This window comes from Coturnix japonica, chromosome 9, assembly GCF_054131305.1.
Source record: "Coturnix japonica strain WE chromosome 9, WE-NBRP24, whole genome shotgun sequence".
NCBI classification, from domain to species: Eukaryota; Metazoa; Chordata; class Aves; order Galliformes; family Phasianidae; genus Coturnix; species Coturnix japonica.
The window spans coordinates 2,047,109-2,060,309 of record NC_140671.1 but is presented as its reverse complement, the minus strand read 5'-3'; the positions used below and the strand labels follow the sequence as shown (position 1 = coordinate 2,060,309).

Sequence of the window (13,201 nt, the reverse complement as noted above, 5' to 3'; positions counted from 1 at the left end):
GTATGTCTCAGTGCAGAAAACTGCATCAATAAGTAATCTCAGAGAGATTAAAGGAAATCATGGCTTGGTATAAACCCTTATTTAAATGTCTTTCAGATTCTCAGAATTCATTTGCAGAAAGCATCAAGGAAATAAATTTACAAAGATTATTTGCCTTTCCCCTGCTAGAAACTTCCCACTTGTTCAAATGGATGCAGGCAGGGCCAACTTGCCCATAAAAGCTTAGGTGAGGCTGCTTTGTCTTTGGATTTTCAAAAACAAGACAGAAATTAATTAAAGTGGCTTTTGATGTTGTCTGGTTATCAGAGCACAAGTAGGCATTTAGGACAAAACTAAATCTGGTGAAATCTTTGCCAGGACTCCCAGGACTCTGATGGACTTTAGGTCATAACTGTGAATATTCACAGGGAAACAGCTGAACTGGCATATTTTTTTTTGGCTCAGATAGAAGCATTTTCTGTTTCCACTTACTTCAACCCAATCATCTTTGGCCAAATCCTTCATGTAAGGGTTAATAAAATGATCCTTACTTACCAAAATGTGTGTCCTTCCCCTCAGCTGCTCTCCCTATGCCCCTTCACATGAATAATTTGGATGCAAATATCACTAAAACATACAACAGCAGTCAGTTTCCACCTGACTGTGCTATACATGTATCTCTGCTCTTGAAGAATTATGCTCTGTGGAGATGTAGCATGAGATATATTTCCAGAATCAAGTAATAAATTGAACCTACAGTTTATCTAATATTTATATTACACGGATTCCTGGGGGTCCCCACATGCCATTAACAATTCACATGCACAGGAAGAAGCAGAACGTGTCCACATTGCAATTCTCACCCTGTAGAAAATAAAGCTAGTTAATGTGGGATTCTTTTATTGCACACGTTGTTTTTTATCCTGGTGAGGTCCATGGAGTCTCATGATGAATCATGGTATTTATTTATGGACTTTTCTCTAGTCCTCACTACTGTAGCATATGAACACCTCAAAGTTTAATGACATCCTAAATTAAGGACTTTCTCTGAGGAAGTGCATAAACCTGAAACATCATGCTCCAGTTAAATTGTAAGTCTGTGTCACCACTCTGGAGCCCACAACACAACTTACACTGAGGAAGCAATATAGGAAGCAAGTTTATGGCAGAATTCTCTGCTCCAAGCATTTACTAGCACAGAAGAACTCTTCCTCCAACTCTTTGCCCACTGCACACAGTTGTAGTAATGCCTTCACCTCAAATTGCTAAGTAGGTGTGACTATTCAGGCTTTTGCTTCTGTTCAGGACTAGTGTGGCCCATACTTACTGCCATGGGGATGTTCCACGCCATGTAAACATGGGACTTGAAGTCATCCATCCAGACCTCTGCGGCCCGTAGGGCATTGCGCTTTGCATAGTAATCAATGTCGTTGTTGTAGGGTTTCTTTGTGCGTTCAATGTGTGCCACACGAGAGCAGGGAAGCACCTCCATACTTCCTCCACATTGCCAGACCTGGGAAAGTTTGAGGAAAAACAAACGAACAATTATTATTATTATTATTTGCTTTTTAAGTTGATACAACTGCTCCAATTAGGAATACATACAGTGTTCCCTCATTTGAGATGGGTGCTATTGAGTAACTTAGAGCAACTGCTCTGAGGGTGAAACCCCTTTTACCCTCATTGACTAAAGATGAATGCTGCTGCCTGTGTTGGATACGCAGGTTTAGGTGCCATAAATATCCAAGCTCCCCATAATGTCACTGTTCTTGGAAGTATTAGGAAGATGACAAATTACAAGGTGGTAACCTGTGTCATGTAGACTAATTTAACCTGGTCCTTGTTAGTGAAAATACCTCTGAGCTGAAGAAGATGGATAAAAGGGGCTGAGCATGGACTATGCCAAACTGTCTGGACTCCACTGTACTCATACAGTACCATTTTCCCCTGTTGATTATTTACAGCCCAGACTTCATGGTGGGAAACAAAGGGGAGCTGCCTCTTAATCAGTGAGGCTGGAGTCATGCAATGAATACCTTCAGGTTCCAGCACTCTCAGGTCTGTGCCTGGTACTACAGTCCAACTGAAATAAATAAAATATATTAAAACTTTAAAAATAATCTATTGCTTTCCAAGGCTTCCCTTTACTGCATGTAAGAACTCATTTCCAGACCAGATGCACTCCAGAACAATTCTAGGGATGTTCTTCCCCCAGCCTGCTTTCTCATGGACTGAGATAAATTGCTTGGGAAGTGGAGATAAAATCGTCTCCTCTGGTTTGTATGTTTTTAATACATTGTTAGATAATACTTATCCTCTGCTTTCTGAGCAGTCCTACAGTAAATCACTGGCCACAGGAGTTTGCACTTGATAAATGAAAAACGCCAGAAAACACACTGCTCATAAATTTGGACTGGCATATGCTGAGGGTTCCCAGTGCAAAGGGGAAGTGCTATGGGAAAGAAAGGAATTAATTGATTCTCACGATGAGAAGGGCAGATGAGCAGTACGCTTCAGCATACGGCTATTCGCCCACCTCATCCCGGCACACAGCTTTTTTAATACACAGCTCGTTTTTCTTTCGCTTGATATGGTTAATGACCTTGTAATTTTTATTTTTATATTTTGGTACCAAGGGCAAACACATTATCTGAATCACAGATTCACTGCCTTCAAATGGCTGTGCTCAAGCAAACCTGAAAAGGAAAGGGCACTAAACTGCAACATTAAAAGAAAATACTTCAGCTCATCTGCAAATTCAACACAAATAGTTATTTACCAGTGATAAATTCTCCCCAGAAGAAAACCACAGGGAACTGAGACACCTGGCTTTGAAGAAAGCAGGGCAGAAAATAAAAGGAAAAGAAATAGAGAAAGAAGAGAGGCCAGCAGCAGCCTCAGGCCAGCTAACGCTCCCGCTGTCAGCCCGGAGCTCAGCAGTCAGCACAGATCTGTGCCGTGCTGCGACCACCCCATCTGTGGTCGTCTGAATTGCTTTGCATTTACATTCCGTTAGCTCTTTCCCTCCCCTCTCAGCCCCAATTTGCTCTTTAAGGTGACAAATTGTGTTATAGAGAGGAAAGGAATGAAACAGCCTCTTACAAAGGAGACAGCTAGGAAATATCCAAGGAAATTTTGCTTCCCATGAAGATGCCAATTCACCTTGGATGACTTGTTCTGGGAATGTGCAACTTTGAACACAAGTGGAAGATGATTCTCTGGGTAAGGATGACATTCCTAATCCCTGCACAGCATAGGGGATGGGGAGGCAAGTAAATCCCTGGGCAGCAGCAGGCCATGCACCATCAGGCCACCATCTATCCATGTGCCGGGTAAGGTGGATACAGGCAGCAAAGTTGCCCTGCTGCAACTGATAAGCAGCAAGAACACAGAAGCAAACAGCGCAGCTGGCACAGCCCAGGGACTTGGCTTTGCCTCCGTGAGCATCACACTGTGCAGTGTTTTAAGACATGATCAAGTAATTCCAAGAGACACTCAATTTATTTGCTAATTGTAGTTAATTTCTAATTTCGGCATTGGTCTTTAGGCTGCTATAAACAAAATTGATAGCAATATAAATGTTACCATAGCTGTGTTACCTTAGCATTTTTACTGCTAATTATCTCAATCAACTTTTCTATAAACAGACGTATTAAGTATTAAGAAGAACAAGTACTCACATCAGGGATAAATTACACGTGGAATGATAATGTTTGTGGTTTGTGCTACAATGATTTACTCATGCTAATTATTAGCTATTCCTATACACCTGAGAGATGGCTGCCCTACAATGTAACTATTATATTATACTGATATAGAATATTTTTACTGTATATAATATATTTATATTGTATAATATAAAGCAGTCAGTTAGACACAGTATCCTATCTGTCATAGAAGAACCAAGATGAGACATAGAGAGTCTTGTTTGCTATGGCCTAAAGCTGCGCATTACCAAAGTTCTTTGAAGGCAGCTAAGGTACATGACTGTAAGAGGTTGTAAATCCTTGTGCTGCCATTGTTGAATTGCTGCCAGACAAGAAGAAACCTGTTTGCACAGACTGTTACCATACAACTCACAGTTGAGATGAAGCAGCTATGTGTTTTATCCAAGAGCCAGATGCACCTTCAGCAGCCCTTTGCTGAAAGGAAAAATCACTTGTTGGCATCTTCCAGAGGTAAGAAAGCAGTGAGACTCCATTTTGCAACCTGCACATAGCAGTAAGGTCCCCTCGGTTCTGCTATGCTCATCAGAGCATGTTACCTGGCCTTTCTACGTTGGTTTCTGCCAGAGGCTGCGCTTCAGAGGTGGATGTTCAGCACATCCTTGAGCTAGAAGTGGACTCTGATGTATAATAGAAAAAGTGCTGAACTCCACCTGAGCAGCACTCTGTAGGAATAACCTCTCAGATTTCAGACTTCCTTTTCCGCACAAAGCCAATAGATGAGATGGAAAGAGGTTTTAAAGCAGCTTAGATATCCATATCCGTGTTTTATAATATCCCAGCGTGGGAATTCTTACAAGACAGTGATCTCAGGTTTTCTTCCATTTTCAATGCAAAGCCTGTCAAAGATGGACGTCCTCCAGACCTCATCCCCACCCCCACGGCTGGACTGGGAAAGATTTTCCTATCATGAAAGAATTTTCAAAGCTTTCAGAAATCTTACTGACCTAAACTGTCAAGAATTACGTAAATGTTGTTCCCTGGTAGGAAAGCAGGCACTTCATCAGCCCTAACCCTCCTCTGCTCCCCCCCAGATCCTAAAATGTTCTGCTAAATTGAGCCAGTGATGATTCTGAGATGTTCTGTGCTGTGTTAAAAGCCTGTTTAGTATGAACATATTTCAAACTGAAAGGTCAGTTTAAACCGAATCCCCCACATCTTCATTGCAAAAAATAGCAAAACCCAACATTTTGACAACAGTAAGAGATGTTCTTGCTCTGAATTAGAAATTTCATCAAAATTCAGCCTTCTCCACAGGAGAATTTTTGTTTTAATTTATCAGCAGGAAATGCCCCGAAAATCTGTCCATTACATTTGAAGGAGGCCAGTGGGCCCTCAGTGCATAAATGGCCTGGAGATAAAGATGCCTTAAACCACTGCTATAGATAATGAGATCTGACAGTGTTTACATCGCAGCTCCTCAAGGTGAAAGAAGTCTGAGCACTTTCTGGTAACAGCTGCAGCACCTGAAGGGCAGAGGATGCACAATGTGGGCAGTACAGTCCTAACAGGTAGAGCTCCTTAAACACCACCATGAAACACAAAATCCATCTGTATGCAGTTATGAAAAAATGTCTGCCCTGTTGAATTCAAACCAAGAAACCTTTCAATGTTAAAAACAAGCATAGGAAGATGATGTTGTTTTGTTGGCCTCTCTCTGGTCAGCCATGCACCAACGAGGTCTAAATCAGAAAGCATCCTTCAAATTAAATGTGAGCAGTGCCAACGTGCAGGAGCCCTCCAGTTATCCTCCAGTCCTTAATGGATGTGTCAACTCTTCTAATGCACACTCCAGTAACAAAAAATTAGCATGAATATAGCACCCTTATGGTTCTTGCATCCCTGTTATTGACAATTTACATAGCTTGCTGAAAATTGATATTTCAGAGTAATTTATAGCCTGACATTTTCTTTTTTCTAATGGGGTTTTATGGCTTTTCTTTCCTCTATGTATTCTCAGTGCTGACTAGAGTGTCACATTTAATCAGAAGTGCTAGATAAAGTGCTCTTTGTCTGCTTTTCAGTCCATATTGGAAGCTATCTGAAACTAGGAAGCTGTCATAATCAAACAGCTCATATGGAAAAATTAATCACATGGCCTCATGTTGTTCATTGACAGCATTTTTGCTATCAGCTTTAAAAATATCTATAATTATGGCTTTAAGCAAGTCCCAACTCTCGGATCTCAGAATAGTCTGTGCTATTTAATGGGGTGCTTACAGAGCAAGAAGCCTTTCCATGCTAGGACAGAACAGCTTACATCAGAAAGACTTTTGGCTGCCAAAACAAAACTGAAAAAGGCAGAAATCCCATCTCAAGATTCACAGATGATATGTTTCGTTAAAGATTACAGGGTAAATGTCTGACCGATGTTTGTAAACTGAAGGACCCAAATGGGCCCTCCCTCGCCTGACTGATCACAACACTATCACAGCCTCTGACTTCATGATTTCCACTCCTCCTAACAGCAGTTTATAGATAATCTGCTAGCCGTGGATATATAGGCAGTGAGACAAAATCTCATGCATAAAAGCTATTTCTGTACCCAGAATAGTCTTATCACATAGACCTGTAAATACCCAGTCCCTGCTGCTCCTGCTGCCTTGTGGAGCTGGGAACACGCAGCAGCATTTGCAGAATGCAGATTTTGGAGGGCTGAATTCCATGCAGGGCACTCATGTTTTTTTCCCAGCTCACACAGTTTCCACTGCATAAACTTGGAGCACAGTTACGGAGGATAAAGTGGATGCAGTCATATGTGTTTGGCATCAGCATTATCTAATTACTGCTATTATTATTTTGGTTGCCCCAGTCTGAATACCTACTATGAGGATTCATGGCAGGCTCTGCCATGATCTTGCAAGGAGATGTTCAACTGATGAACAGGTTAAAAATCTCTCTGGTGGCTCTTTGAGGAGCAAATTTAGAGTGTGTCCTTGGAAAATTCTTAGAGGTGACACAGGCCCTCATGCCAGCTAAGATCCCAGGTGTGACAGCACTGAGAAGTTAAAACCCTCCCACTAACCCTCTTATAGAAAAGAAACAGATGAGTATGAAGAAATTGAAACATGTTCCAGAGAAACTCACACTCAGCAACTGCTATCTTGCTGCAAAGATAAATTTTGTGTGTAGAGAATGAAGTCCGATAATTTAACATGCTGGCTGCAATGGGAGTGAGAAGATAGGATTTAAAATGATATTAAAATGTCCCACTATACTTTAAGCTCTAATCCCATCTCCATAAATCCACATTTTGCACAGTTTTGCAAAGGATATTGCACCTTTGACACAGGCCTGTCTGGGGAAGAAGCTGATGCTTTTCAGTGCAGAATTCCCTCCTGTAAAATGCTGCAGACTCTCAGCATCGCCTTGTTGATGGTGGATGGAAATGGCAAAAAGCCTTCAGAGAAATGAGAGCGGGCTGGAGGTGGGTGGACAGAGCATGTGCCATGCTGCATAGGCCATGCCATGGATACAGACTTCAAATGAGCATAAACTGGGATGTCAAAGACTGAAATAACATCTCAAATGCAGAAGATGATTTGTTACCGCCATGTAGAGAGCAAAATGTTGTGAGATGGCAACTTAACAGCTTCCTGTTGCAAATCAGGCAGCCTCACAAGCCTGGGCTATGGGAAACACTGGCATGCTGTGTGGCCAACTGTAGGTATGGCTGTTTTTGTGCCACCAAGCTTGCTGACATAATCGCTTACGGATGATGTTAAGGTCTGACAGGAGCAGAAGCACTGAGTGATGGGGATAGAGAAAGGACAGTCTATCCAAGGGCAAGTTGTTAATTTTCAAAGACCTCTTTTCCTTAGCAAATGGATGGACGCTGGCATCTCAGAGTGCTCCAGGAGATGTTAACAGTCCCTATCACATAACTAACAGGCACGGGAGATTGCTTTGAGATACACCCTTAAGCTGCACAGACTCGTGATAACTGCTCTGCTTTCTCTGCTCTGAAAGAGGCTGCAGATGTCTGCTGGTGTAATACCAGATAATGTCATTTTTCTGCAGCCCCAAACATTTTTGCTTGCACAAATCAAATGCAGTTGGGTATCTCCAGTTTAGTTGGGTAATTGTCTCAGCCAGATGCTCCTCATAATATATTCCTTCAGAATACACTCGATGAAAATAATTTTCAGCATTTTTACAAATTTTCTCAACTTTTTTTCCCCCCAAAATCAATAGAACCACTGCCAGTCATTTCTGCAAAGCTGTCAGAGCAGACACCATTTGCACAGTAACTGTTAAAATCCAACAAATTGGCCTCAGTAAAACACAGACCACGTGGGATTCATGAAACAGCATTAAAGACCAGCCAGTCATCTTTGTTCCTCACATCTCATTCATGTGATTGCTTCAGGTTGCTCCTTCTCATTTATTCTAAAAGACCACAGAGGAAAGTCTCCCTCCAAATTAAAGTCTCAGCAAAGGATAAAGGCATGTTAAGCTTACACCAGAAAATCTGCAGCTGAGCTCCTGTGGCATTTAAATTCTTAAGGAAATACCTGTTCTGCCACACTCTGAGCTTTACCAACCTGCAGCCCAAACACCGAACAACACTGACTGAAAAGCCTCAGAAGCTGTTCAAGGAAGAAGATCCAGCGTACAGCACTGTCTGAAGTCCAACACAAGGCTTAAGACAAGATCAGCTGAGTGTGACATAGATTCCAAGTTTAAACTCAGAGATTAAAAAAAACACCCAAAACTATATCCCAAGTCTGGAGTCAATCATATCAGGGCACATGGCAGCTGAACTCAGAACCAGGGAATGGAGGTCATGACTGGAGAACACCTGATCCGACCCCCCGGTTCAAGCCGGGTTATCAACAGGAGGCTGCCCAGACCACATCCAGATGGTTCTGAGTATCTCCAAGGATGGAGACTCCATGGCCTCTCTGGGCAATCTCTCATCATTCTGATTTCAATTAACTTTCTTCAGAACGGCAAATGGAGTGGTTTCCACATTATTTAGGATGCCTAGGCTAGTACATCTGGGACATAAACTGCTTTTAACCTTGCAGTAAGGGCAGACAGCAAGCAGATTACTCAAAGGTGCCTTTTCTGACAAACGCATTAGCCAAAAACTAGGCAGAACCTCTACTAACATCTCACTTCAATCATTACCTAAGCTAACTGAGGATGAAAGCAAAAGGCACAAGTTCAACTTCTGATTTATTTTTAAATGAAAGGCAGTTCTCAGTGTTCTTGTGTAATATCATTAGTTCCCATTTTCATCCTTTTGCTAAAGGAATAATACTTACTGCACACTGAACCTCCAGTAAAAAGCCTGAGAAATGATAAAATGCTTCCTGGCACTTCAGCTGAGACCACAGGGAGGAAGAAAAGACAAAGTGGAATTTATTGATGCTTCCATTAGAATAAAGTCATTCTTGAATAAAGAAAATATTTAAACAGACTGCCTAATGAAGTGATCACAAAGGGTCCTTTCAAAGGAGCCTAAGTGGAGTCGTCCTCATTTGTTTCCTCTTTCCACAACAGCCCCTTAAACGATCTTTGCATATTGTCTGCACTAAATCCTGCAGGGTTGCTATTTTATTTTAAAGAAAAAAGCTTTTAGGCTGCAAGGGATTCATTCAGCAAGAGCTATTATGCTTATTGTGACTGCTGCAGAGCCAAGGGATTTACTATGTGCTCATTAGATCTTACTTTGTTCCAAAACAATTTTTTACAATGCAAATTTTAGCATGCCGATCTACTCAGAATAATACTTTCAAACAAAGGCTATTACAAGCAAAAGCTTTCTCTAATGCAGAGACACTACAAACTCAGATTAATTACTAACATTTTAGACCACGAGTTCATCCAGGTTGTCAGTCTGCACACAGCTTTGAACACAGTTATGAGAAGCCACAGAGATTCAGAGTCCCTAATAGGCACAAAGAAATGCCGTGGTCAGTCACAGGGCTCAGAGGCCACATTATGAAGCCATCACAGATGAGGCACACTTGCCAGCTGGCCTCTCACTGGCTGACATAAAGGATGGTTGATTTGTTCAAATGCTGGCACCTGAAGTGAGGAAGCCTCGCCAGCAGAGGTGCTCATTCACCAGGACATATGATTGAAGCTACCTGAGATGAGAGGTGTGGGTTCTCCATCAGCTCTGCTACGCAACCATGTCCAGAGAAGTACCAATGTAAAAAGAGGAAGGAAAGCGTGACAAACATCACCTGGAAAAATGGCAGAATGGAGCAGAAGTGATGCAGTGAGTTCTGAGACTGGATTTTCAGTGCTCAGGGAGCTGCGCCAGTTTCTGTCTCTTGGGAACAGTCTTTAAATTCAAGTTTGTCAGATGTGACCCGCAGAGTTATTGATGGTTCAGGGTGCACTCTTGTTTTTCAAAGCATTAATTCTATCTTGTTCCTCCTCTATGACCTTCCCAAGGGAGCAGTTGTAGGAACACAGAACAATGAATATTATCATCTAGGAGATATACCTGATAGTCATTCTTAATAGTTCTATAAATCTCACTAAGTCTTAGCACTTCAAGTGCACAGCAGAGATAATACAGCCGTAAGGAATAGCACGAACCCATCTCTCATAAGTACAGAAAACAGCCAGCCCGGTGACACTACATTAAAGCATTCTCTCCTTTACTCTGATTAGCGAAACTCGAGCTGGAGATAGAATTCTTTTTACCGAAAACTGATCTCTGTGAGGATAATAAAAAAAGAGGTGAGCAATGCAAAAATAATAATAAGGAAAAAGAGCAGCAGAAGTAGACTAATCATTATAGACATTCCAGCCATCCTTTCACTTCTTCCCATCCTAAATCAACTCAGCAAGTTGAACATGTAACATATATTAAAAAACCAAATACACAAATCATCACCTGCATATAATGAACAAGATCCTCTGCTGGGAATAGGCACCTGCTCACTAAACCAACACATGATTATTGAATTCAGATGATGTCATCTTTCATACAGTAAATGCCAAAATCTTATTAGACATAAAATGCAGATGTGAGCATGACCTTCACTGGGAATGCTTATTTACTTTGGCTGACAAACCCATGATTAAGACTCTCTTCCCATGAAAAACATAAAGCTCCCAAAGCTATAAGAAGGCTCAAGAGGGGAGCTGCCCTAAAACAACTGGAATAGGATCACTTGTAAAGAGAAAGTCAGGGCTCATCAAAGTCAAACACTGAAAGACCTCTCTGAAGTTTGAAAGCGGTGCGTCTGGGTTACATTCCCTCTCAGCCAGACCCTCCAATGCTTGGCAGCTGCCAAAAACAAAAATGCCAAAAAGCACCTGTCGGTTCCAACATGCTTTGAATCCATCGTTCTGACTAAAGGACAGTGCAAAACTGCAACGATTTTTGGATACATTGGAGGAAAGGCACAGAGAAGAGGAATGTTAGCGGAAGCACCATTATGTCCTACTCATTCATTCAGCTTATATGCTTTATTGCTGCTATTAATGAACAGATAATAACATCAATCACGGGCTACAAAGTGACTGACAAACCGAGCTATTTCATCTGAGCAGAATACTTTTTACATCGCCTAAGGAGCTGGTAAAGGAACGAGATGTGGGTAAAAGGAAAAAGAAAAAGGTTGTTTGTGAATCTGACAGACAATTCCCTGAAGAATATCCGAATTCTGGGACTGCAAAGGACCTTTCTAGATTCCATGGCTCTCCAAGGAAACCTGAAGTGAGGTGCATCTTCAGACACAGCCTTGTATTGGCTCATCTCATTTCAGTTCCTCAAGACTAGTTATTCCCAGTCCCAGAGATTCAGACTAAGGGTCGTTCAGTTGACAAATATTTTGTTTGGAGGATTTCTTGTTTTTGGATTTTTTTAAATATTTTCTGTTTTCTTGCATAATGAAACCAACAGAACTCCACTGATCATGCCATGTAAAGGTGTGTTTTTATTACCTTAAACTAAGCAGGATGCATTCCATCTAGCATGAGAATGCAAAGATACACATTTGGCAGTATTTTTCCCAAGAGCTAAAAATGTCATCGCAATCAAGCACTGTAAATATTGGCTTCAGCTTTTGGGAAGATAGTGTCCTATATTATTAAAGTTTTGAGAGGATAAGGGATGTTCTTTGTTTGCAAGAGATTTCTAAGAATTGAATATATAGAGATAGATATGATTTCAATAAAGCGCTGGGCAACTCAAAACATGGGAACAAATCATTTCAGATGAATGAAGCAAAATATTTTATTTCAACATCAGAAAATATCTATTTTTGAGAACATAATTTTAAAAGAATTAATGTATTCCCCTTTCTCAATGGATAACCTTAGATATGAAATATCCTAGGCCAAATGCATGTTCTCTTTTCTTTACTGCCCATCTACAGACTCAAAGAACAGGACCTGATTACTAAGAAAACACCAATGTTTATCTTTTGGCTATAAAGCTTCCACAATTGAGTCACAACTCTTCCCTCCTAGGCTGGGAACTTACATACCAACCTTCTGATCTGAGCAGATTTCTAAAACACCTTCAGTGAGAGACAGTCTTGAAAATAAATGATGCAGAAGAAAGCCTCATGCTTTGGGCTGAGTCCACATTCTCCACACCGGACTCATTACTTCTTGCTTAGCCAAAGAGAAAGGTAATCTACAGCTAAAGGAATTTCACCTCAACTCATCTCCTTGTTGTTTTTCATCCTGGTATCAGACTGCCTCACACTGGGCCATGTGGTGACATCTATCACACTGAGCATCGGCAGGAGCTCCATCCTGATCCTTGGAAACAACTGTAAAGCACAGCTCAGCAGAGGTTAGAAACGTTTTGTATCATCATTTCTTGCTTTTATGCAGTTCTTTTCTCCTGACACCTGAAAGTGATTTGCACACACCCACTGTGAGCAGTGAGAAAAGCATCCCAATTGAGCACACTAGGAAATGAAAAGGGATGTTTTTTTGAGCCACCTCCTCATGACTCCATATTTACCAAAATCCAGCGCCTCTGACTTTCTTGGTAGGGAAAGGATTAGAGGAATTTGGACATCTTGCAGTTAATGATCTATAGCAGTTTAAGTTCTCAGACAGCTGATAAAGTCTTACTCTAAAACATACACTTAACTACAACAAAATAAAAACAACTCCTCTGTAATTCCATCAATTTGTATTTCTGGAGAATGGTAGCAGCCATTACATAGAACTCTGCTTTATCAAATCTTGAATTTCCAAGAACAGAAAGGGACAGTGCAACAGGTTTAAGTAATTCTTTCATGGCACAGATGATGGATTTTACCCAGCTGGGTCACAAAGTGCTCTTTATTTACCGAGCTCTGGGTTTTATGCAACTATTTATTTGTGGAGCATTGGTTGGAAAGTATTTGGGCTGCCAAAGAAATAAGGAAGACCCTTTCCTACTATTCTTTGTCAAGATAAAAACAGTTTGCTGTTAAAAAAACCCCTTTCTGGTAAAATGAGATAGATGATGAAAAATAATTACAGGGGCTGAATTGCTTTGCCTATCATCTACAAGAATATTCGGA

General features: G+C 41.1%; 1 protein-coding gene across 3 annotated transcripts in view; it reads right to left on the bottom strand.

Moving 5' to 3' along the window:
* GALNT9 (polypeptide N-acetylgalactosaminyltransferase 9) overlaps positions 1–13,201 on the bottom strand; it is a 309,645-nt gene that overhangs the window by 15,062 nt on the left and 281,382 nt on the right. For all 3 annotated transcript variants that reach the window (XM_015877661.3, XM_085509388.1, XM_015877660.3), the window contains one exon: positions 1,307–1,492. In XM_015877661.3, the coding sequence (XP_015733147.2) occupies positions 1,307–1,492 (186 nt within the window). The remainder of the gene's footprint in view (positions 1–1,306; positions 1,493–13,201) is intronic.